General features: G+C 49.7%; 4 protein-coding genes across 9 annotated transcripts; 2 read left to right on the top strand and 2 right to left on the bottom strand.

The window, feature by feature from the left end:
• The first annotated feature begins 509 nt into the window (after positions 1-509).
• On the top strand, positions 510-5,137 carry LOC132450425 (uncharacterized). 4 transcript variants are annotated; one of them, XM_060042552.1, is made up of 3 exons: positions 510-679; positions 938-994; positions 1,593-5,137. In XM_060042552.1, the coding sequence occupies exon 3, from the start codon at positions 1,615-1,617 to the stop codon at positions 3,013-3,015; it is 1,401 nt and encodes a 466-aa protein (XP_059898535.1). In that variant the 5' UTR covers positions 510-679; positions 938-994; positions 1,593-1,614; the 3' UTR covers positions 3,016-5,137. The 4 variants fall into 4 exon arrangements, with proteins under 4 accessions (XP_059898535.1, XP_059898536.1, XP_059898534.1 ...); XM_060042551.1 differs by having other exon boundaries at positions 511-679; positions 1,503-5,137; XM_060042553.1 differs by lacking the exon at positions 938-994.
• A 1,832-nt stretch (positions 5,138-6,969) lies between these two features.
• zbtb25 (zinc finger and BTB domain containing 25) lies at positions 6,970-11,154 on the bottom strand. Its single transcript, XM_060042554.1, has 3 exons — positions 10,659-11,154; positions 9,859-10,038; positions 6,970-9,410 (listed from the first exon to the last, which is right to left on the bottom strand). The coding sequence occupies exons 2-3, from the start codon at positions 10,029-10,031 to the stop codon at positions 8,186-8,188; spliced, it is 1,398 nt and encodes a 465-aa protein (XP_059898537.1). The 5' UTR covers positions 10,032-10,038; positions 10,659-11,154; the 3' UTR covers positions 6,970-8,185.
• A 154-nt stretch (positions 11,155-11,308) lies between these two features.
• On the top strand, positions 11,309-17,443 carry zbtb1 (zinc finger and BTB domain containing 1). 3 transcript variants are annotated; one of them, XM_060042549.1, is made up of 2 exons: positions 11,309-11,437; positions 13,978-17,443. In XM_060042549.1, exon 2 carries the CDS (start codon positions 13,983-13,985, stop codon positions 16,131-16,133), a length of 2,151 nt encoding a protein of 716 aa, XP_059898532.1. In that variant the 5' UTR covers positions 11,309-11,437; positions 13,978-13,982; the 3' UTR covers positions 16,134-17,443. The 3 variants fall into 3 exon arrangements, with proteins under 3 accessions (XP_059898532.1, XP_059898531.1, XP_059898530.1); XM_060042548.1 differs by lacking the exon at positions 11,309-11,437 and adding an exon at positions 11,734-11,917; XM_060042547.1 differs by lacking the exon at positions 11,309-11,437 and adding an exon at positions 12,329-12,620.
• Positions 17,444-17,939: 496 nt separating this feature from the next.
• On the bottom strand, positions 17,940-24,949 carry myh6 (myosin, heavy chain 6, cardiac muscle, alpha). Its single transcript, XM_060042534.1, has 2 exons — positions 19,057-24,949; positions 17,940-18,727 (listed from the first exon to the last, which is right to left on the bottom strand). The coding sequence occupies exon 1, from the start codon at positions 24,864-24,866 to the stop codon at positions 19,071-19,073; it is 5,796 nt and encodes a 1,931-aa protein (XP_059898517.1). The 5' UTR covers positions 24,867-24,949; the 3' UTR covers positions 17,940-18,727; positions 19,057-19,070.
• Positions 24,950-25,554: the final 605 nt, after the last annotated feature.

The raw sequence follows: 25,554 nt of genomic DNA, 5'->3' as shown, positions 1-25,554 counted from the left end.
TTCAGATGAATAAAGCGTATAGATTAATGTCATCTTTAACACGTTCTTTGAACTAAAACCTGTTGTTGCAACCCGGCATCAGACAGGCCTATATAGGAAGGCGTGCGGGGTCTTTAGCCACAGAACGGCATCACGTTGTAACTTAATGTTTCTAAATATAATCTCCTATCAGAACCGCCGAGGCGCGGCCGTGCTCCAGGCTCTACCCTGAGATTACATTCCCTGCCTCTCCTTCTCCCTCTCCTCCCCACCTCCCCTCACACTCTCACTCCCCCTTTAACGCCCTCTCTGTCGCCTACCCTCCCTCTATCCCCCCACCTCCCATCTCAATCTCCTCCTCTCGTCATCCTCCTCCTCCCTCGCTCTCCATCTCTCTCCCCCACTATGTCCCCTCTCCCTTGCACCTTTCTTCCCTCTCTCTCTCTCTCTCTCCCTCTCCCTCACCCTCCTCCCGCCTCCCCGCCCTCCCTCCCTCTCCCACTGCTCTCCCTCCATCTCATTCTTGCCATCTCTTAACCACTTTGAATAATTCAGCAAATGAGACGCCAATCACCCCGGTCGCCATAGTAACGGGGGGCGGGAGCAGCTGTCGGTGGTGACGTGCCAGAGCCGGTGGAGCTCGGAGGTTGTGTGTGCACAGACGGCAACGTGTGCACGGTGCAGGTCCGTCTGAGATAAGGTAAGCCGAGTGTATTTTTGTATTTTATGTAACGGTCAAGATTTTTTTTATGTATTTTTCTTGACCCTTGTTTCTTACGTGAATAAACTGAGACCTTATGACATAGAGGTTAACTGTAGTGTGTCATGGAATGCGATCATGCAGGAAAGTGTTTGTGAGCGGTCAGACTAGGTGAGTTGAGCTGAGAAGTGAAAGCAGTGTGTGGTATAATATGTAAATATGCTTGTTTTGCATTGATTCCTTCCTGTGTGCATGCAGCGTGCCGGAGAGCAGAGTTGGATGTTGATGTAAACATCTTCCCTATCGACAGCTGGGGTCAGTGATACTGTAGAAGCAAAAAAAATAGACACACACAAAATAGTGTTTGTGTGTGTGTGTGTGTGTGTGTGTGTGTGTGTGTGTGTGTGTGTGTGTGTGTGTGTGTGTGTGTGTGTGTGTGTGTGTGTGTGTGTGTGTGTGTGTGTGTGTAATAAGCCACAGTGGAATGCAAACACACAAGCCAAGTTTCCTCCATGTTGTAATAATAATCAGGTTAAATAGGCCAATGGAGGTTTAATAACAACAAACCGGTGACCGTGGGTGTCCTATACGGGCGATGGCTGCAAGATTTATCTAAGCCTATAAATACACGCACTATATCAGTGGGCCATTTTGATGGCTATCTATTGATCAATAGCATGGATGGATAAATAGATGGGGGTAGCTGGCTGGAGAGATGGATGGAGGTTGCGGAGAGAGAAAGATAGGAAGGATTAATGAGTCCGTTTGTCGCATTGATCGGTATCATATTAATTGCAAATAAATCTCCCCTGTATTGTGTTAGTGAACCAGAATGCTGGAGTCAACCCTGTGACATCACCACGCACCCGGGCCAATTAAACCAAGCACCTCACTAACCTTGTGATATACTCAGCGTTGCTGTGGAGACCAATACCATGGCGACAGAGGGGGGTGACAAGGCGGAGACGAAGAAGAAGTTGACGGGCCCGGCCAGAATACTCCGGCTCGGGATGACCAGGAAGGGTTCCGAGAGCCGAGCCAATAGAAGACAGGCATCTGAAGGTGGAGTTGGCGAGGGGGGAGGAGTCTCCGGCACGCAAGAAGAGGTCCGAGAAGAAGCAGAAGTGTGCTCCGGTGTGGACGTCCCGACCACCAGGGGGAGCTGTTCTCAGAAGGAGGATGTGAAGGGGGAGGCGGGTAGGGGTACGAGGAAGACCCAGAAGGGGGTGTGGAGGAGGGTGTTCTTCACCTGCCTCAGGAGACGGCGGCGGCCGCGCCCGGAGGGCAGCACCCCCGGGTTCCCCGGGGAGCAGATGGGCCCGTCCAGCGAGGGCGCGAAGAGGAAGAGACGCTTCCCCGGGCTGACACTTTTGCGCCGCCTCCTGCCCTCCAGCAGGGGGCGGGACGGGGGGGCGGGGCCCCGTTGTGCCGCGGAGGACGCGCGCGGAACACGCCAACCACTTCACAGCAGCCCGGGCGCCGCGGGGAGGACGGTCTGCACCCAGGAGGGGACCGACTGCGGACGGGACAACCCCCAGAGGGTCGCCCTGGAGAACAACAACGACAGAGACGTCCCGTGGTTGCCCGAAGCGGTCCAGGACGAGGCGAGGCACGTTCTGAAGCATCGCTCGGACCTTGACGACGTCGCCATGGAGATGAGTGTGCAGGAGCCCGAGGCCGCGACTGAATCCCAGCTGGGATGTTTTGAACCGGCATCAGAGGTGGACCCCCAGCGGCCGGACCCCCAGGCCCCGGAGCAGAGACTGACGGACGGGTCACCCGACCCAGCAGAGAACCACCTCCCACCACCCTCCACAGCCCATAATGACCTGACCAACACCGCCGTGGCAACCGCTGACCAGCTTCTCGACGACAAGGCCAGTCCCTCAGAGGGCACTTCTGAAGAAGAAGAAGAGGCGATGACCCCTGCACTGTTCAATGGCCTCCATCGTGTTGGGGATGGTGTTGCTATGGTTACTGAGGACCACCCTGCCGCCCGAGCTCCCTCCCCTTTGAAGGCTGTCCTCGTGGTACCGCTGATACGCCTCAACAGCGGCGAGGAAGATGGCGCGTGCGATTGGGAAGGCGGTGCGTGCGTCTGGGAAACGCCTGCGCCGGAGGACGAGTCGCCGCTGGAGGTCGGCGTGGAGGTGGAGGTGGACTGGGAGGTCAAGGGTGGAGGAGGGGGGGATGCTGACGGGCTGGTGCTGGCCGCTCAGGCGGTGGTGCAGGCCGCCCTGGTGGCTGCCGTCCAGCAGCTGTTGAGGGAACAGCAGAACTCTGTGGACCACGCGCACCACCATGACACCCATCACCTGTCCCCCGCCCCTTACTGACCCTGACGTCTAACATTAAGTCCCTAACATCTAACCCTTAGTTCCTAACATCTAACCCTTAGTCCCTACCATCTAACCCTTAGTTCCTAACATCTAACCCGTAGTCCCTAACGTCTAACCCTTAGTCCCTACCATCTAACTGTTAGTCCCTACCACTTAACACTTAATTCCTACCATCTAACACTTAGTCCCTAACATTTAACCAATAGCCGTTAACATCTAGCCCCTCACCCTAATCACTCATCCCCATGCCCTTAATCACTTAATCTAACCCTAAATCCATAACCTCTAACCCTAAATCTGAACCATCTAACACATAGTCCCTAACATCTAACCCATAGTTTCTAACATCTAACACTTAGGCTTTAACATCCATCCCCATCCCCTTAATCCCTCAAATCTAACCCCTAGTCCCTCAAATCTAACCCTTGGTCCCTGGCATATAACCCTTATTTCCTAACACTTAAACCTAAGTCCCAAACAGCTTACCCCTCACCCCATCACCTGTCCCTCAACCCTTAAAGCCAGGGAAGGCAATTTGGAGAAACCAGCAAGAGCACGATTTTAAGTATACAAACGATAGAATCCCAGTCCTCCTTTAACTCCTCAATAACAAGTGACCAGCTGGCTAGGTTTAAAAATAGTTCTGCATAGCATTGTGGGAGACTCTGCTCATGTGCAATGAGTGCACAGGCAGAGTGCGGCAGGTAGCCCGGAAGGTGACTTTCCTTTTTATAATAGAAAAGTTTAATTATTAGGGTGTTTGAGTGTTTGATTTATTGATTGCTGATGCGGTGGAAAGAGAATTTCAGCAAAAATAAATTGCCTACCCTACCTTAAATTCATGACATCTAACCCTTAACCCTCAACCCCAAAACCTTTGCCACTGGTATCTAATCCTCATCACCTAACCCTCTTCCTAACTCTTTTCATCTATATAGACAATGTTAATAATTAACATGAAGTCTTTATTTATAAACCGGCCAAATCCTTGAATCTCCTCCTCCATCTTGCGTCTAACACCTATCCCAGCCACCATTTAACTCCTAACTGATGAAAAACACTCAACAGAGAAACTATGTTTTTTTAATGATCACAGTCACACAGACACACACAGACACACACCTGCACGTCACAGTTCTTTATTAGTGCATTTACAGTTATGTTTGTGTCTGTCTTCAGTGATTAGCGGGGCCAGGGCAACCGCGGTTGAAGTGTACAAATGTCTTGTGAATTAACATTTAATTGATTCTCCTAAATGCGATAGTTATATTGTTTAAATGCTTTGCTCAATTCTGATCTAACATAGTGGGGGCTACTGCTTGTGTTGTGAAAGGATGGCTGAAGGGTTGGACCATTGAAGCATTCAGTCAGGGATTTGTGTCCCTACTTGTTTGATTTTTGCAGAAAAAGGAGTGTATATTGCAGGCCAGAAGGTTAATTACGAAGTGTTAAGCAGTACTCTGTTATTTTAGAAAAGTGTGACACCTATAAGCAACACTTAACACTGATTAAAAGAGAAACCGATTTTTCACATGCAAAATGCCGCGGCTGCTATTTGATTCCGAGTGTGTAGGAAGCATTTCTATTTTGTCCAGCCTTGAAATAAAAAACGCAGTTTAAAATCAAATAATAAAGTGGTTACATGATAACATACATTGTATAGTTAGGCTGAAGGAAATATTTATTGTGAACTAAAGCATTTAAAAGTGAGCCATATGCCATGTGGCTCACCTTTAAATGCTACTGGCTGCGCTAACTAGCATTCTAGAACAACATCACCAGCTAGTGTAGCACCGCTCAGCTAAGTGACACAACAGACATATCATATAGTTATAGGTCAGAGAGAGAGAGAGAGAGAGAGAGAAAGAGAGAGAGAGATATTTCACAACTATTTTGAATGGTTCAAATGCCCATGTTTTTATAATTTTCCGTTCACAGACTTGCATGTTGTATAAAATACCTTTGTTCTTGAAAACAGTAGAGTGGAAACCTTCTTACAGATCTTGCCTTAATCAAAATGTGATCTTTATTTTAATGAGAAATTATAAATATAAGTTTTGTCTATTATTCTAAAATGTTAATGATTTTCTGACATTTGAATTAAAGGGCAGTTCTCCAATGTGTTGTATTATATTGAAAGATTTAATGACGAAGGGGAGAAAAGAGACAGAATGATTACGAATGATAGGCAAGTGAATGATGGAGGGTTGATAGAGGGGAGACAGAATGATGGAGGGATGATAGAGGGGAGACAGAATGATGGAGGGATGATAGAGGGGAGACAGAATGATGGAGGGATGATAGAGGGGAGACAGAATGATGGAGGGATGATAGAGGGGAGACAGAATGATGGAGGGTTGATAGAGGGGAGACAGAATGATGGAGGGATGATAGAGGGGAGACAGAATGATGGAGGGTTGATAGAGGGGAGACAGAATGATGGAGGGATGATAGAGGGGAGACAGATGATGGAGGGATGATAGAAAAAATGTATTTGAATTTAGAAGTTAGAAATTAGGTTTAAATTATAGATACTTATTCATATTTTGTCATTCTTGGTCTTTGGATTATTTCTAAACATGTGAAAATGAGACAACTTGGATGCTGTGTAACCATAGAAATAAGATGGCCTGTGATTTTAAAAATACAACTCTTTCGTCAGCATTGCTTGTTAGATAAGACATGGCCATACACCTGGTTTCATATACACACACTGCTGTGTGTGTGTGTGTGTGTGTGTGTGTGTGTGTGTGTGTGTGTGTGTGTGTGTGTGTGTGTGTGTGTGTGTGTGTGTGTGTGTGTGTGCGTGTGGTGTGTGTGTGTGTGTGTGTGTGTGTGTGTGTGTGTGTGTGTGTGTGTGTGTGTGTGTGTGTGTGTGTGTGTGTGTGTCTGTGTGTGTGTGTGTGTAATAAGCCACAGTGGAATGCACAAGCCAAGTTTCCTCCATGTTTTTAGTCTGTCAGTGACCTTATTGCTTGAACCTTCTGTAGTTCTGTGTTTTAGTTGAGTGATTGCTCTTAGACGCTCACCCACTCGCATAAATTAAGTCAAACCAGCCAACAAACAAGAAAAAACGAAGTAAACAAAAATATATTTCTGTAGTTTATAGAAAAAGGCATTTTAACTCAACCAAACTAAACAATTCAAACAAAAGGAAAACTTTTGCAATAATAATCCTTCTTCTCCGTTAATAAGCTGAACCACTGAGTATCAGGAAGCTACACAGAGTATCAATATCTTTTTTGGGTAAACTAGCCACTGGGAAGCAGCAGCATTTTACCCGTCCATATTAACAATATATTTTATTTAAATGTGAAAATATAAAAATACATTAAAAAAAAGTACATAATGTGCCTTTGTGGTGACCCACAAGTACAATTAAGAGACATTCGCCAAGGGACTGTAAGGGAAAGGGTTATGTCACAGAGTTCCAGGTTTAACCTGGTGTCCCAGTTTGACCTCACTCGCGTTTGATGTGAAGTATTGAAGTGGAGAGTAAAGCCGACTCGACGCATCTCCGTCTCTTGTCTCCTCATTTATTGCACTCCACACCTTTATAATTCATAGAAGCAGTAATAAAGTGTGAGCAGCAGTCATTCTTTTAAGTTGAGTTGCATTCCAGTGTGTCAGTACTCAGCTGCTATAGACTGGTTGTTTTTAGACACCTGGCTCCCTGCCCTTATTTGTGTATCTGAGGTTGTCATAGCAGGTTCCGGTGTGTCTTGTACAGGCAAACTCAGGTGTATCTTGGACAGGTGTCAGGGCAGGAAAACCCGGGTGTAGGTGAAGGCTATTTGGCAAGAGCACCAGTGAAGACGACGATCGAAGATGCAGATCATGAAACACATATCTGAAGAGATCTGGTGGCCAGAGCTTGTAATTGCAATGTAGGCCTACTTGAACTGGTGACAGCAACCCTTCGTTTTTCATCTAATCAAAAGAGGCTGAAGCTTTTTTGTGGATAAAAATGACATTTATTTACAAAAAGTTCTGTGACAAAAAAATAGACAAACAAGGAAGGAAACTCAAATCTCTTTTACTAACATCGCACTCACAATATTATCCCAAAAATCACACGACACATATTCAAACGTCCCGTTGAGGATGTGAATCTAACACAGTAAAGGTACGAGAACATTCAATCGGATTCCACATAATGTTGTCATTGAGCCACGAGCAATGTGAGGTGTGACCGTAGAGATGAAATAAATTAAAGGTAGGAATGAACTCATTAGTCAGCTCATTGTGTACAGAGATTGAGAGGTTTGGACCTCGAGAAGAGTATTTACACTGATTGTCTGGTTCTAGACTCAACTGATTCGGATCCAAGATTGCAGCAGGTTTAGGGTTATCTTTCATCCTTAGAAAATAACTTTAGTCTCAACTTTAGGCATACTTCTAGTCTAACGGGGCTTAGGGAAGGTTCTTGAATTCTTTCCATTATTTTGTTGCTTTATGATTGAATTTTTTTAATAAAGCAGAACAAATAGATAAAGAGCAATCCAATATTGGCCTACAGTCGTTCCTGGACAAATTTATTCTGGTTTCCAACTATTGGCAGAAGACCATAATGTTTTTTACACATAAATAATTTCACATTCCTAAAAAACAGATAAAGATCAATGCTGGTGAACAGATAAGAACAATACACACTGACACCTCGCCCAATCAGAGAGACAGAACTCTGACGCAAACAGTAACAACACAGGTATATCCAATATGTATTCTGTTTCCAAGAAACCAATCCTCAGCTGGCACAAAAGCTGCTGTGCGTCCCGTCTCCAGCAGGGGGCAGTAGTGCTAGTATTCACCAGTTAGTCACTTAGCGGCCGACACTTTCGTCCAAAAGGAGTTCAAGTGAATTCAGATAAAGGTCACTAAAGACATAGATATGTCGTGGGGATCATCTAGCTAAAGGATATTTGGGGAATCAACCCAGTACCTATGGGGAAGTAAAATTAAATATTTACTTTTGTTTGTGGATTTTTTTGTTCCTATAGCTTTCCTGCACTCTCCAGTTGTTGTTTTTACAACTAGGTTATGCAGCACTATAACTGTTCTTTGTAGCTTCTCCAGTATTGATTGTATCGTGTGATCGTTCTTGTGATTGATATTTCGCGGTGACAGCGTCTGACAAACGACCAGTAGGGGGCGGTAGTGCCCAGTGTCATTCAACCGGCACCACGTCCACACTCTCCTGGGAGACTTCGGAGTCCAGCGAGTAGCACGAACTCCCGTTGTCCTGGACGTCTCGAGTCACGTCCTCTGACATCACCGCGGCCACCCCCCCATCCGAAGCCCCGCCCCCAACCCCTCCCCCTCCCGGCCCTCCGTCAGGGGCGTGGCAGAAGTGGCCGGCCGCCTGCAGGATCTGGTTGCAGAGGCGGTTGTAGCGGTGCAGGCGCGAGGGCTTGCCCGTGTGCGTGTACATGTGCTCCTGCAGCGCGCTCTTGTGGGAGAAGCGCACGCTGCACACGGCGCACGCCATCTTGCGCTTCCTGGACTGTATCATGAGGGCGGCGGAGGAGGAGGAGGAGGAGGAGGGGGGCAGCGCGGGCGGAGGGCTGCTACCCCCTCCTCCTCCTCCTCCTCCTCCTCCTCCTCCTCTGCTCCGTCGCAGCTCTGCCGCCAGCTGATTGGCCAGCGCCTGGCTCTGCCTCAGCGCCTCCTCCAGGCACCCCGCGTCCATCGGCCCCTGGGAGCCCCTGCTCTCCTCCTCCAGGAGCCCCTCCTCCGGCCCCACCCCCGCCAGGCTGCAGGCCCTGAACAGGTGGTCCCGCAGGCCCCCCGGGGACGAGCAGTGCTCCCCGCAGCGCGGGCACAGCAGCTCCAGCGGGCTGGCCTTCATCAGCAGGCCCCGCGCCTCCTCCTCCTCCTCCTCCTCCTCCCGCGCCTCCTCCTGCTCCTCCTGCTTGATGTGCGTCATGATGTCCGAGTCGTCCCCGCCGGACGCCACCGAGGACACGGCGTGGAGTGCGCCGGTGCCGGAGGACGTCTGGTGGAGCGAGGAGGAGGAGGAGGTGGGCACCCCCTCCGCCGCCAGGGACAGCCCGGCCGGACCCCCGCCCGCACCCCCTCTGGACCCCCCGCCGCCGCCGGCGCCGGCGCCCCCGGCCTTGGGCCCCGCGGCGCCGTCCTTCCCGCCCAGCTGGGAGGAGATCTGGATGCCGTAGAGGTTGGACATGCGCAGGGCGTCGCCGGCCTCGCCCTCGCCCTCGACCACGCCCTCGCCGGCCTTGAGGCAGAGCTGGTAGGCGTGGAGGAACTTGATGCCGTGGTGGAGGCGCGCCCGGTCCACCGTCTGCTTGGGGCACAGCCCCGTGTACATGATGTGCAGCAGGTAGCTGAAGACGTCGGGCTGGATGTCGCTGGGCTGGATCTTGATGCACTCGCTGCAACACACAGAGGCCGTTCGGGGTCAAAGGAGCTGCAGGGGGCTCATGGGAAATAAACACTGTACACTGTACACACTGGACCCAGACTGTTTGAAGGAGAACCAAATCCCCAGGGCCCCACCTTTAAAATAAAGGCTCTCAGGGTTTTGGTCATGAATAATAAACAGCCCTTCATTTCTGGTTCAATAAGCTGGGGACAGGTGTCTTGTTTCAATGCGTCATCAGCAGGTGACTACATCAGCCAATCAGAGCTCAAGCATGCAATAGCATGTGTTTAACCTATAGGGGGAGCCATCTAATGCAAACCAATCTACAAGTGGTGGTGGGGTTTGGTTGTCCTTTAAATAATATGGTGCTAAACCGGCACTAAAGCGGTTCCAGTAAACCCATTTTAGTAAACAGTTTCTAATGGGTTCTGTGGGGTCAGATGGGTTCGGGTCGGGACCTGGACTGGTGTATGAAGATCATCTTGAAGTAGTTGGAGAAGGACGCCAGCACGGCTCGGTGGGCCTTGAAGAACACGTTACCGATGGCAACTGTGCAGTCACACAGGAAGCCGAACTCCCGCTGCACGTTCAGCTGCTGCAGCAGGAAGAAGCTGTGGTTGGACACGTCCATGGTGCACCTGGTGGACACGCACACACACACACACACACACACACACACACACACACACACACACACACACACACACACACACACACACACACACACACACACACACACACACACACACGCACACAGACTGTTTAGACTCCACCTGCTGGATACACGCACACGCACACTAACTCCACTTGCCACACACACACACACACACACACACACACACACACACACACACACACACACACACACACACACACACACACACACACACACACACACACACACACACACACACGTCACATTCACTACCTTCAACGAAATACTCAATCAGCTCGGTTTCAACACTACATTATTCAGACAGGGTCCGTTGGTGTAGACATACTGTCGCCACTCATCTGCAAACAGATGAGCGTTACGTGCACCATCACAGTCCAGATGCTGGTTGGTTTACACTTTTTTTTATTGCATTGTAGCGGCCCCAAAATAAAAGAGCCACCAAGACAACAATAACCTCTTGGGTACATGGTGAGAGATGAAAGATGGTATAGGAAGAAGACAAGATGCCAACAAAGCATGCGGGAACAGCGAAGGACACCGGCCACATTTAACGGACGCCGGACGCGGTAACGGAAGACGAACCGTTTCTAACAGACGAGACCTAGCTTCCTGCGCCAACACGCGCGTCCAAATAATCGATTTCTCCGTCTGTGTCCTCCGGGGCTCAAGTGTTTGGTTCCGAAGGAATAAATTGTTCCATCTGAATGAGGCGAGATGCATGTCTGAACAGCATCCTGGAAAACACCTATTCTAGACACACGATTCACGGATTACGACACCATTGCAGAAAGCATGGTTATTAATCTTCATAAAGCTGCGTCTTCCCACCGATAGTCCAAATAAATCTTTATATTTAGCAGTCTATTTGTTGCTGCAGAGATACTCTCGCAGGATCTCGCGAGTCTTGCTCCGAGATCGGTTACATGGTCACGTGACTATACTACAGTACGGACGTACAGTAGTATAATAAATACTTGTAGGGCTGTGTGTGTGTGTGTGTGTGTGTGTGTGTGTGTGTGTGTGTGTGTGTGTGTGTGTGTGTGTGTGTGTGTGTGTGTGTGTGTGTGTGTGTGTGTGTGTGTGTGTGTGTGTGTGTGACACAGACGTGGGTTGGCAATGTCAATATTTCCCTTGTCAATTAAGCCCTGCTTTGCATAGATTCGGGAGGTGTGTGTGTGTGTGTGTGTGTGTGTGTGTGTGTGTGTGTGTGTGTGTGTGTGTGTGTGTGTGTGTGTGTGTGTGTGTGTGACTATGAATAAGCTGATGTAGGCCCAACTCTGCTTTGTTGTTGCCTTGCTCCGTCCAGACACTTTAGAAATACAAATGCCTGACCCAAACCCATTTCTCCTAGGAGTTCACATGTAAGCACTTTATACTTTCATTCGCATAAACCAAACGGCCATTTCGATTTAAATGCAACAGATATTACAACGGGAAATTCTTGTTTTATCTTGATGCATAAATATACATGAATATGTATGCACCTCAAATCAAGTACAAATATATATAGATATTAAATTGGCACTAATAGGGGGCTGGGTAAGGTCGGTAGACCTGGTAGACCGATACGTCTATGGCTTCAAGTGCGTGAGGGGTGGAAGTGGTTTTGCGTGGATTTGCGTGGCCGGGGCAGGATCCGGGGAGGGCAGCCTCGTGCGGGGAGCGCGCAGAGAGACTGTGCGGAAGTGCTTTCATCCGTGCTGCTGCAGAAAGGGGCTTCGCCCTCGCGACGAGCGTTTTCACAACTTTCTGCGTGGATTAAAAACGTCTGACCCTCAACCTTCGGACGCCGAATTTTGATTTGACAGCAAACGGTGTTCTGTTGGCCTCTGGTATTCTCGGTGAGTGTCGATGGCCAGCGTTTTTGGGGTATATATTCGTGCGTTTGCTACTGCTGTGGCTTTTTTTTCTCTCTCGAGCCTTGAATGCGGGAAGCAGCGAGTGCGTGCGTGCTTGCGTGAGGGCTCCGTCAACACCTCCGTGGTGGAGGAGCCATCTCCATTTTGCTTTTCAGTTCCAAGTGTTGAGCAATAATTCCTCGACGTCCAGCCCCGCGTATATCTCAGGCAAACGCACCGATTGTATCTAGTCGTGTACCTTGTTGTGTACCTTGTTGTGTGCGGTGATTGATGGCCGGGCGTTGCATTCCCGCATGACCGCAGCTCGGTCTGGCCAATGGCAGTGCGTGTGGGCGGGCTGGGAAGTTTGTCCCGACACAAGTCAGCTAACATTCATATTTACATAAGGATAGTCTTCAAATAATCTTAAAATGAAGCAACTGATTGTAAACATGTCGTTTGCTTGAATATAGGATTGGTTTTATGGCGTTCATAAATGATATGGTTCACAGAACAGCAGGCTAAACCTGTAACTATACTATCAACATAAACAAGGACAGACGAGGACATGTTGGGTTGATGTGAACATTCTGAGATTCCGTTTCCCATCACAAAGAGGATGTGGGCTATGATGATTGCTTAAATAATATAATATATAAATAAAGCAGTGCTGATGGAGATCCATCCTCGCTGATGGATTCCGAACGTGAGTGGAGAACTACAAAGTTCAAGCATTTAATTTTAATAAAAGCTCATGCTCCTATATCTTTTTTTATATAATCCATGATATCAAATGTAGTCGTATTAGTCCAGAAACTATAGATGGTAATAATGTTGTCAAAAGAAAAGTAGACTTGTAGAGTATTGTAGTCCAGGGCCTTTAGTATAGTAGGCTTTTTTCAGTTGTTCATTATTTGTTTTGTATTGTTTATCCTTGTAGAAATGCTCCACTATGAGCCTGTCACAATGATCCAGTTAATTGACCTAGAGTTTTTATCAATCCAATCAACCACAGATAACATACAAAGTCTAAATAGTCTAAACTAATCCAATTTATGAATGAGTACTAGGCAATGAGACGTAGAGTAGGGCGGGTCATGACCTTGGGCGGGACATGAAGGGTCATGACTTAAACTGCTAGCTTCACCGTGGAGAACACACTCACTATAGGTAGCCTGTTATTTAGTAGTCATTATGCAGTTGATAAGATTAGCTTGTCAACTTAGGCCCCGTCCACACGAAGCCGATTTCATGGCGAAACCGCAAAGGTCTTGTACGGTTCGGCCTTCCGTCCACACGAAGCCGGCGAATCCGCTGACCGAAACCGCAAACTTCTGAAACCACCCTCGGAGGTGGTTTCAAATCTACCCGGTTTCGTTTTGGATTCGTGTGGACGCCTGAAACCGACTGAAACCGTAAACCATGACGTCATCGCCCCACCCCTCGACCCTCTAGCCAATGACTGTTAAGCCCGCGGAGTCTCAGAACTCACAACAACAAGGATTTCTGTAGCAGAAGCAGCGCTCCTTATAGGCCTGGAAAGTGTACTACAGCGTTTCTACAGATCTACCCGGTTTCGCTTGGCTTCGTCTTTACGGAGATACTGCGAAACCGGATAGATCGAAACCGTAACGGCTTCGCCTGTTTCGGCTTCGTGTGGACGGGGCCTTAAAGAGCCAGTGAATCTACTGTTTTAGCTGGAATTCAAACAGATTAAAAAAATAAAAAAATCTTATGTTAGCACTGCATCAAATAGCATGTCTGAACATCACAGTTAGGGTTAGGTTGTTACTTTTTTTAGTTTGTTTCGAAAAGGTTGCATGAATCGGTTAATTACCATCTCCTTATTCTTGAGCGGTCATATTGTGAACATAACATAAACCCTCGCAATCTCAGCAAATCTTAATTTAATAAACAGAATGAGACACCAAATATTTGCAGCTAGGCCTAGCAGACGCTGTCTCAATCATTCACGGGGTTTTGTCGAGTGATGCCTATGATGTCCGAGTGGAGGCCGTGGTGCTAATGGCTCGTGTTGTTGACCCTGCTGCTCTGCTCCCCAGGGGTGATGGCCAGGCCAAGCCACAGCGATCATGTGCTCCAGCAGCTCAACAACCAGCGGGAGTGGGGCTTCCTGTGCGACTGCTGCATCTCCATCGGAGACATCTACTTCAGGGCCCACAAGGCGGTGCTGGCGGCCTGCAGCTCCTACTTCCGGATGATGTTCATCAGGGACCAGCAGGCGGCCGGGCGCCTGGACCTGAGCAACATGCAGATCAACGCCGAGTGCTTCGACCTCATCCTGCAGCTCATGTACCTAGGCCGGATCGTGGTGGGCAGCTACGAGTTCGAGGAGCTGAAGGCGTCCATGGCCTACCTGCAGATGTACTACATCCCCGACTCCCTGGACGACCTGCGGGACATCCGGAGCTCCAACCTGACGCCCTCCTCCTCCGCCTCCGCCTCCTCCTCCTCCTCGTCCAGCTCCTCCTCCGCCGCGCCGGTCGCGGGGAAGATGATGTTTGGCGTGCGTATGTACGAGCAGCAGAGGACCGCCGCCGAGACGGACCGGCCCAAGATGGCCGTCGCCAGTGTCGCGACCCGCCCAGCGGCGCCTCCCGCCCCCGTGATCCGGGTGGCGGCGCTGCCGCCGCCGCCGCCGGCGGAGGAGGTGGTGGTGGTCGCCGGCACGCCTCTGATCGTGGCCCCGCCCCTCGTGGTCCTGGACGGCCTGGTGGAGCAGCCGTGCGACCTCAGGAAGAGGTCGGGCGGCATGGGCCGGAGCGCCAGCATGAAGGAGCGCCCGCGCTTCGGTCGCACCTACACCTGCGACGACTGCGGCTTCGTGTTCAGCTGCGAGAAGCTGCTGATCGAGCACATCCTGACGTGCACCAACCGGAAGGCCTTCCCGACGCCCCGGGCCGCCGCCGAGGCGGACAACGACTCCAGCAAGGCGGAGAGCTCGGCGTCCGAGGGCCTGGACGAGCACCGGGTGGTCTGCAAGGAGGAGTGGCCCGAGGACCCGGCGGACGCCATGAACCGATCGGTGGCCGCCGGGAGCGACCGCGGCGAACCCGCCACCGCCAAGACCGTCTCCATCAAGACGGAGCCGGAGGACCCCCCGTACTCCGAGATAGAGGTGGTCCGAGTGGGGCAGCCGCACGCCTCCGACTCTACCGGCCGGGCCAGCGACCCCAGGGTCCAAGACTGTACTATACTAAAGGAGAAGGAGGAACCGGATCAGGAGCACTCCGAGCCGGGCTTCTCCCGCATGGACGACGCTCCTCAGGGGCCCTTCGAAGGTCACATGTCCAGCAGCGACGACTCTGGGATCCCCTCGAAACTGCGCAAGGTGAAGGAGGAGAAGCAGCCGGAGGAGGAGGAGTCGGCGCCCTGCGAGCTGTGTGGCGTGGAGCTGACGGAGGACGACCGCTCAGGCCACTACCTCTCCAGCCACATGGGGCACATCTGCGCCTGCGGCCGCTGCGGCCAGGTGCTCATCAAGGGCCGGCAGCTGCAGGAGCACGCCGAGCGCTGCGGCGAGGCCCAGGAGGCGGAGTCGGACTCCCACGGCGAGGACGACTCCTCCCTGATGGAGGAGGAGGAGGCGCAGGGGATGGAGGACGAGGAGGAGGCGCCGGGGCTGGAGGAGGGCCTGCAGGACCCGGCCGACCTGGCCTGCCTGCACTGCGGCCTGGTGTTCCAGAACGAGGGCCGGGCCTTTCAGCACGCGCTGGCCTGCCACGAGCAGCAGCTGCTGCGCCCCGCGCCCTCGGAGGACGGCGGCGAGCCCGACCACCGCCGCAAACACTTCTGCACCCTCTGCGGGAAAGGCTTCTACCAGCGCTGCCACCTGCGGGAGCACTACACGGTGCACACGCGCGAGAAGCAGTTCAGCTGCCAGACCTGCGGCAAGCAGTTCCTGCGGGAGCGGCAGCTGCGGCTGCACACCGACATGCACAAGGGCATGGCGCGCTACGTGTGCCCCGTGTGCGACCGGGGCACCTTCCTCAAGCACGACCACGTCCGCCACATGATCTCCCACCTGGCGGCCGGCGAGACCATCTGCCAGGTGTGCTTCCAGGTGTTCCCGAGCACGGAGCAGCTGGAGAGCCACATGGACGTCCACCTGTACATCTGCGGCGTGTGCGGCGAGAAGTTCCGCCTGCGTAAGGATATGAGGGGCCACTACAACTCCAAACACACCAAGAGGCTCTAGCGGGGGGCCCGTCGGTGACGGGCAGCCCCCTGCTGCTAGATACCAAGCCATAAATGTGACAACAAATGTATGCACTTAAAACACCAAAAAAGATGTAAAACTGCACTTTTACAGGATCTACATTAGTGGTGCCTCGGGCTTAAATGTGTTTCAGCTTTACGCTTAATCCTTCCCCAATCCTTTTTACTGAGTCCAACTTGAGAGAATTTCTGAATTTCGGGTAATGATGCGGTCATACATTTCCTCTGATGTGTATTGGCTTCAGCTTTATAAATTGGCATCAAGGCATGCCATGGCTTGGCACCTAAGATGGCTGATAGTTCATGATAGTGCACCAAGCATTTAGCTGCCTAGTATTTTACCATGACGTAGAATCAAGCATCTAGTCTACTGGGAGTTGAAGTCATGACTTAACATCTAGCATGCTGGATGTTGATTTCATCACTTGGCATACAGCAGCTAGTATGCTGTGTAAGCCCATTCTGAAGCTGAGATCTTATGTTAAGTATTAAACAATGGCGTGATGATCGGCTCCATTACTTATGCTCAACGGCATAAAGGTTTCTCCTTATTTACGCTAGTTTGGCCTAAGGTGTGTGTGTGTGTGTGTGTGTGTGTGTGTGTGTGTGTGTGTGTGTGTGTGTGTGTGTGTGTGTGTGTGTGTGTGTGTGTGTGTGTGTGTGTGTGTGTGTGTGTGTGTGTGTGTACTTGGGATTTGTTAGCGTGTGTTTAGGTATTATTAGGTTTTGTGTTTCTATGTTATGTTTTTTGCTAGGTTGTGTTTTTATCCCGCATTCAATACCAAACATACAGGACTAATTGTAAGAAACTGTCTGACATAGTGCTTCTGTCATGGAAACTGACCAATCAAAATAAAAGAGTAGGAAAGGCAGCATCTGTCATTGCTTCTAGAGATGCGGACAAGCTTTCAGGACGTAATTTTTAAGTATCTTAATCCTTCATAATGCATACAAACTATGATTGATCTGATTAATTAACCGTTTTACATTCTCCCACGTGCAAAAGTCAACACTCACATCTGCTGTACTGAATGGCATAATCCTTAACTGCCCCAATAATATAAATATTATACTGAACCTCCAGCGGGTACTGAGTATACAGCCATGTATAGAGGGGCAGAATAGCCTACGGGTACAGAGTCCTACAGTACCATTGTCCATTTATGCCTAGCTTAATACATACTGTTACCCTTAGTTATATACATCAGAAATCCTAATTTATGACTGATGTGATCCAAATGTCTTTTAAAGTTCTCTTTTAAATCAGCTTAATAAAACCAAGTAAACTTGTTCCATGTGTTTTTCATTCTTCTGCACTCATCTTCTTCATAACCTCTGACCCCACTCATGGGGAGGTCAGAGTTCAAGGGACTTCATTTAGAGGTTAACACCCCAGTCTGAGGTTCGACTGCCAGTCGTAAGTTACTGGTTTTGACACACATGTATGCAGCCTGCCTGTTGGATCCTTGAGGATGGTGTCAGCACCCTACCGGATCCTCAATACGACAGACATCTTCAGTCGTATTCAGTCGGTTTTGTTATAAGAAAAAGGGGTAATTTGCTGGCCCCCTGTGGTCTAATGGTAAGGTTCATCACACTATTCCGTTGCTATTCATTTAACTGCTTGGTAACAAATTAAGCAAATATAAAATAAATGTAATGAATTAAAACTAATGTAATGGATAATAATTGACTCCATTGGCACTTGACACAGCATTGAGTTAAACACACAAATACAGTGTTGATTCTGATTAAACCTCTGGAAAGATAACTATGAAACAAAACGTGAAATTAAAGATTTAATGTTAGACGTTGCATATACATTTTGTATTATTCTGACGCACTGAAGCACATTTATCAATATAAATGGATGCATTGTTTTTAACTAGGCCTAATTTAATGGTTTTATTTTTCTGTCAGGAGTACAATACATTGATGGGAATTAGCTAGACAAGTACAATAGACAGTTTCTTTAGAAAAAGTTTCAAAATATTGAATTTCCTTCTACCCATCAATTAATAACCAGCTGCGTTCATTGATTTTCACTGCAGGGATATGGACAAATAATTTATTCTAAAATATAATAGCTTAAACTGGTATCAATGGCCGAGCTTTCCTATTCTAACTATTAACCAAGAACAATTGCGTTTTATATTGCTATTACTTTCAGTTTGCAGTTTCGTTCTTCGAGTTTTCTCCCTCGGTCAAACTTTGCTAAACTTTGACCAGGTGAGTCCAATTACAGGTAATACCGAAACGACACACTACCTGTAGGGGTGATGAAGTGTGTAATATCAATAAAACAAAACACTTAATAGTAAAATATAGGACTAACATGTGATATAAAAGGCATTCAATGTTTACAACCAGGCCTAAACTATGGAGAAAAAAATATTCAGGTTTAGATATATTTTGTTTCTGGTAAAGCATCATTCTGAGCATCGAAGGGCAATTTGTAGTTTGAATACTTTAGCCCTGGTTAGGCAAATCCAGCGCAAGGCTTGCTGCTAGCTGTGTTCCCCATGGCAACAGACACATCACGTGGGTCAATGTCCACCAAACGGAGTAGAGTATCTGTAGAGGAAGCAAAGCATCATGTTTTGTTTTAGAACAATTGTCATCAGCAGAGTTTTCCAACATGTGATCATCTGTATGATGTTTAAACACAAAGCTTTCCAGGGACAGCAGAGGAAAATTTGTTGTAATAAGTCAATATTACTATATATTTGCCAGAATGGCTATGGACCAAGGTTGGAAAGGTTATCTGCAGTTGCTTATGATGATTCTTACCTAACGTAACGTATGTGTAGTGTTCCTTGACTGTTGCCTAGTAACAGTTGTGTGTTGTGTGTCTTGACTGTCACCAAATAACAGGTGTTGGTTGTGTTTGTCTGGTGACTCACCATCGGTGGGCGTGTTACTCGTCGAGACCCTTCTTTGAGGAGCCGTCCCTGGTCTTCGCCCGCAGCTTGTTCACCTGAGACTCAGCGATGTCCCCCCGCTCCTCCGCCTCCTCCAGCTCATGCTGTAGTTTGCGGAGCTTGGCGATGTTGACGTTGGACGCCTCCTCGGCCTCCTCCGCACAGCGTTTGTAGGACTTGACCTTGAGCTGCAGCTTGTCCACCAGGTCCTGCACACGGGCCAGGTTCTTGCGGTCTTCCTCCGTCTGGTAGGTGAGCTCCTTGATGCGGCGCTCGTACTTGCGCACCCCTTTGACGGTCTCCGTGCCTCTCTTCTGCTCCGTCTCCAACTCGTTCTCCAGCTCCTTGATGCGTCCCTCCAGCTTCTGAAGCTGCTTCTTCCCGCCTTTCATGGCGACCTGCTCTGCTTCGTCCAGGCGGTGCTGCAGGTCCTTGATTGTCTGCTCCATGTTCTTTTTCATGCGCTCCAGGTGGGCGCTGGTGTCCTGCTCTTTCTTCAGCTCCTCTGCCATCATGGCAGCGTCGGTGATGGCCTTCTTGGCCTTCTCTTCGGCGTTGCGGTTCTCCTGTATGGCGTCCTCCACCTCAGACTGCAGGTGGAGAACATCCGCCTCGTGCTTCTTCTTCTGGTTGATGAGGCTGGTGTTCTGTGAGTGAAGCAGCTGCATGCGCTCTGTGGCCTCGGTCAGCTCGTGCTCCGCCAGCTTCCTGCCTCGTTCCGTCTGCTCCAGAGCTGACCTCAGCTCCTCCAGCTCCGCCTGGATCAGATTATTCCGCCGTTCCACCAGAGCGATGTTCTCTCGGAGATCATCGTTCCCATGGGTTGCGTCGTCCAGATGTATCTGGGTATCTTTCAGGTATGCTTGGATGACTTTGAGCTGCTTCTGTGCATCGGCCGCCTGTCGGTTGGCTTTGCTCAGCTGGACCTCCATTTCATTGAGGTCGCCCTCCATCTTCTTCTTGACGCGGAGCGCCTCGTTGCGGCTCCTTGTCTCAGATTCCAGAGAAGACTGGAGGGAATCAATTATCCGTTGGTAGTTTCTCTTGGCCTGATCCATCTCCTCATCCTTCTCAGAACCCTTCCGTTCCATGTCGGCCTTCACCTGGTTATACTCCAGCTGGGCCCGGAGGATCTTGCCCTCCTCGTGCTCCAGAGAGCCCTCTGCCTCCTCCAGTGCTGACTGAAGCTCCGTCTTCTCCTGCTCCAGCTGCTTCCGGAGTTTCTCCAGCTCATGGGTGTTTTTCCCGCCCTCGCCGAGCTGGTCAGTGAGGTCAGAGATCTCTTCCTGGAGGATCTTGTGCTCTCTCTTCATGGTCTCTAGCTGATCCAGAGACTCCTCATAGGCGTTTTTTAGTTTGAAGAGCTCTGTGCTCAGAGAGCGAGCCTCCTTCTGGCTCGCCTCCAGCTCACATTGAGACTCCTCAAACTTCTGCTTCCACTCGGCCATCACTTTGTCAAACGACCGCTGCTTCTTGTCGAGAGCTGTGGACGCTGCGTTGGATCGCTCAAGGTCCAACATGAGATCTTCGATTTCATTTTGGAGGCGGTGTTTGGTCTTCTCCAGGGAGGAACACTTTGCGTTCACAGCCTCGATGGCTTCCTCCGCCTCCTGAAGACGCTGGACCAGCTTCTTCTTGGCCTCTTCTAACTCCTCTGTGCGCTGGATCCCGTCTGTTTCGTATTTGGTCCGCCAGGTTGAGACCTCAATGTTGGCTTTGGACAGCGCCCTCTGCAGCTCAGCCTTGGCCTCCTGCTCCTCCTCGAACTGTTCTCTCAGGAGGTCACAGTCGTGACGAGCCGACTGCACCACGTGGGCAAGGGCGTTCTTCGCCTTGACCTCCTCCTCCAGCTGTCTGCGGAGGTCTTCCAGCTGCTGGGTGTAGGAGAGCTTCCCCCTAGTGAGCTGTGACACCAGGCACTCCTTCTCCTCCAGCTGACGTCCCAGTTCCCCGTTTTCAGTGAGAAGTTTGGCTCTCAGGGTGGTGAAGTCATTGATCGTCCTCTGAGCCTCCTCATACTTGCTCTTGTACTCATTCATGTTGTCCTCCATTGAGCGGCATATCTTCTCAATATTGGACTTGTTTTTGACCACACACTCCATGTTGGATGATATGTCATCCAGCTCCAGTTTCAGTTCAGTTTTTTCCTTTTCCAGCTTCTGCTTGACTCGCTGAAGGTTGTCAATCTGTTCACCTAGTTCAGCAACGCTGTCAGCATGCTTCTTCCTCAGTGCTGCAGCAGTGGCCTCGTGTTGAAGTGTAGACTCCTCCAACTCCCTGCGGACTTTCTGGAACTCAGCATCTCTCTTCTTGTTGAGCTCCACTTGAGCCGAGGTGGCGCCCCCGGCCTCTTCTAGACGCTCACTGATGTCCTCCAGCTCACGGGAAACATCGGAGCGCTGCTTTTCCACTTTGGCCCGGGCTGCCCGCTCAGCATCGAGCTCCTCCTCGAGCTCCTCAATCCTTGCCTGGTTCTCCTTCAGCTTCTTCTGCAGCTGGACGCTGACCACCTGCTCGTCTTCTATTCGTCCGTTCAACTGCGACGTTTCAAAGTCTTTCTTTTTCAGCTTCTCCTCCAGTTGCTGTTTGTCGTTCTCCAGGTCCATCAAACTCTCCTGACTGAGTTTCAGGTCGCCTTCCAGCTTTCGCTTTGAACGTTCCAGATCCATCCTGACCTTCTTCTCTTGTTCCAGGGAACCCTCCAGGTCATCGACCTGCTGCTCTAACTTGACCTTGGCCTTGGTGAGGGTGTTGGCCTTGTCCTCTTCACTCTGAAGGTCGTCCAGAGCCTGCTGGTGGGCCTCTTGTAAGGCTTTCTTCTCCTTGCTAAGCTTCAGGATGGTATCATCCTGAGAAGCCAGCTCCTCCGTGAGATTCTTCACCTTGTTTTCAGTGGCGTGTTTCTCCTTTTCGACCTTGGCTAATGTCAGCTCAAGGTCGTCAATGTCCTTTTTCAGCTCGGAGCATTCGTCTTCAAGCTTCCGCCTTTTGGCAGTGAGATCAGCGTTCATCTCTTCCTCATCCTCCATCCTTTCAGTCATCTCTTTCAACTTTGCTTCCTGTTGAATCTTACTCTTGATGAGCTGTTCGCAGCGCTCTTCCGCGTCTGTTAATGTATCCTGTTCGGACTGAATCTGCATTGTCAGGTCATTTTTCTCTTGGAGAACCGTCACTATTTTCTCCTCTAGTTCCTTCCTTCGGGCCTCCGATTTTTCCAAGGCTTGTTTCATCGTGTTGAATTCATCCTTGATGTTGGCCATCTCCTTCTCTGACTCTGCGCTCTTCAGCAGGGGCTTGATCTTGAAGAAAAGCTTCATCCAAGGCCAGTTCTTCACCCCCAGGAAAGAACGAAGGTTCCACTGAATCAGCAACAGAGCATCTCTGCGCTCCACAAGCTTGACAAACTCAGCTCTCATTAAAATTGCCCTGGCATTGGCTTGGATCCTTGTGATAATGCGGGACAGTTGCTCATCTCGCATCTCCTCTAATGTACCTAGCAGACCTGCCTTGAAGAAGACCTTGGTGTGGCCAAACCTGTACTGGGTGTGGTCGATGTCCAGCGACCCCAACAGCTTCTCTGCACACTTTTTGTTGTCCATGAATTGTCCATCGGGAATGGCAGAAGCATTTAAGATTCTGTACCGCTGTTTGAAGTCCCCGTACAAGACCCTGTTGGGGAAGCCCTTCCTGCAGATCCTGATGCCTTCCAGGACACCGTTACAGCGGAGCTGATGCATCACCAGGCAGTTGTCCATGATTCCTGGAGTTTTCTTCTCATTCGGAATCAGACAGCGGACAAAGTGTGGATGTGTGGTTTTCAGGGTGGACATGAGCTTGTTAAGGTTTTCTCTGTGAAGGGCTGACACTGTCTGGAAGGAGGAGCCTTTCTTTTTGGCGCCTTTGCCCCCCTTGTCAGCTTCGGATGCACAGCTGGAGAAGAGCACACTGAGAAGCTTGAGGGAGGACTTCTGGAAGAGCCCCACCACCGTCTCATTCAAAGGATCTTTGTTTTTCACCAGCCAGTTGCCAATGTTGTAGTCGACTGTCCCAGCATAGTGAACCAGAGCAAAGTGGGCCTCTGCTTTTCCCTTTGCAGGTCTAGGCTTCTCAAACATTTTGTTTTTGCCCAGGTGATTGTCATAGAGCTTAGACTTAAACGTCTGGTCACTGGCTTTGGGGAACATGCACTCTTCCTCCAGAATAGACATGATGCCCAGGGGCTTCTCAATGAGGTCAATGCAGGCCTGCAAATCCATCCCAAAGTCAATGAACTCCCAATCTATGCCTTCCTTCTTGTACTCTTCCTGTTCCAGGACAAACATGTGGTGATTGAAAAACTGCTGCAGTTTTTCATTTGTGAAATTAATGCAGAGCTGCTCAAAGGTGTTGAAGTCAAAGATCTCAAAACCTGCAATGTCCAGCACTCCTATGAAGTGCTGTCGGTGCTGCTTGGTTTCCAGGGAGTGGTTAATCCTCACCACCATCCAGTTAAACATCTTCTCATACACTGACTTAGCCAGCGCACCAAGGGAGTAGTAGACCTGGTCCACCCCTTGACCTTTGGTGACATATTCATTCCCTACCTTCACCCTAGGGTGGCAGAGACCTTTGATGAGATCCGCCGAGTTCAGACCCATGAGGTATGCTGATTTATCAGCCGCTTCAGTCCCGTCTGACTCTGCCTGCTCCTCGCGCTGCTTCTGCTTGAACCTCATGTTGCCATAGTGCATGATGGCACCAGTCAGCTTGTACACCCCCATCTTTTCTTCCAGGGTGAAGCCGAGGACATCAAACGCACTATCAGTGCCTATGAGCTCCTCAGAGTCGTTGATGGAGGCGACGGTTACCTCTCCTTGGGAGATGTAGGAGTAATCGTAGGGGTTGTTGGTAATCAGCAGCATGTCCAACAGCTCCGGCTTCTGATTGGACAAGATCTGGAAGAATATGTGATAGTTCCTCTCAGACTTCAGCTGGAAAGTGACCCTGGACTTTTCAAGCAGGTAGGTCTCGATGTCTGCAGAGCTAAGCTTGCCGCTGTTCCCGAAGTGAATCCGGATGAACTTTCCAAAACGGGAGGAGTTGTCATTCCTCAGGGTTTTGGCGTTACCGAAGGCCTCTAGCGCAGGGTTGGCCTGGATGATTTGATCCTCCAGAGTCCCTTTGTTGGCATCCTTCTTGACCGCACCGCCAACCGCAGCGATACTGGCAAAGTATTGGATGACTCGCTTGGTGTTGACGGTTTTCCCAGCACCGGATTCTCCAGTGATGAGGACCGACTGGTTCTCCCGGTCAGTGAGCATGTACTGGTAGGCGTTATCTGAGATGGAGAAGATGTGAGGAGGAGCTTCGGTCCTCTTCTTCCCTCTGTAGGCCGCAACCACCTCTGAATCGTACACTGGCAGCCACTTGTAGGGGTTGACGGTGACACAGAAGAGACCAGAGTAGGTGTAGATCATCCAGGCAGCGTACCGCTCCTTGAGGTTGAACAGCACGGCAGGCTCGTGGAGGAAGGTGAACATGGCCATGTCCTCTATTTTATCATACTTCGGCGGGTTCTGTGGATGGACATCAGATTCTGGAACTGTCACTGTAGTGTCGTCCTCCTTTTTTACAACAACCTTCCCTCCTTCCTTGCTTTGGATCTGCCCCTTGACATATTCCACTTTATCGTCTACGACAAAGCACTGCGTTTTGATGTCAAAAGCCCTGGTTTGGGCCTCCAGGCGCTCCTTGTCAGACTTCCTGAGATAGATCACAGCCTTTCCAAACTCGGCCATCAGCGCGTCACCCATGGTGGAGGCAGCGGTAGGATAGAGTCCTGGTAGGGCTGGAGATGACACTGGCTGAAGAAGTGATGTCCACTCTGCTCATCCTCTCTAGGGCCTCGTTATAAAGGGATCCTGGGGTCCATATTAGGAAGCCTCTAGGAATGGATCTTTCCACAGTGGGGTCAGACCCAGGACCTTTGGCTGTTAGAGTCCATCTATGGAGGCTAGCGTTTCACGGCCTATCTCCATCCTTCTGTCCTGACCGATAACAAGCAGAGACACCTCTACATTTAGCCCAGAGAATACTACGCATGTGTCGGATGAAGACACGAGGAACCATTCTTTATATTGTATTCAGGTAATAGCCAAGTAGTTCAAGTTCATGTAACATTTTCATTTTCAGCTTAGGGAATAGGACTTTGGCCTGACACCTCTCCCAAACACAAAACACACCCAATGAAGGTTTTTCCGTTTGTCCTGAATTCAATATAACAACCCTTTAAATGTGTTAAATGGTATTTTCTAAATTATTTTCTAAATACATTGTCACCTTATGTTAACAAAATCTGGTGAATAATTCATTCATATAATTTTCCACTGTGTTCCTTATAAGGGTTTCTTCCCTGGGTTTGAGGTGTTTCTCCTTTGCTCTTTACAATATATAAAGAACACTGTGATTAAAGGTTTAACAAATACATCTAACTGGATATAC

This window comes from Gadus macrocephalus, chromosome 21 (genome assembly GCF_031168955.1).
Source record: "Gadus macrocephalus chromosome 21, ASM3116895v1".
NCBI lineage: Eukaryota > Metazoa > Chordata > Actinopteri > Gadiformes > Gadidae > Gadus > Gadus macrocephalus.
This window is presented reverse-complemented; position numbering and strand designations above follow the sequence as displayed.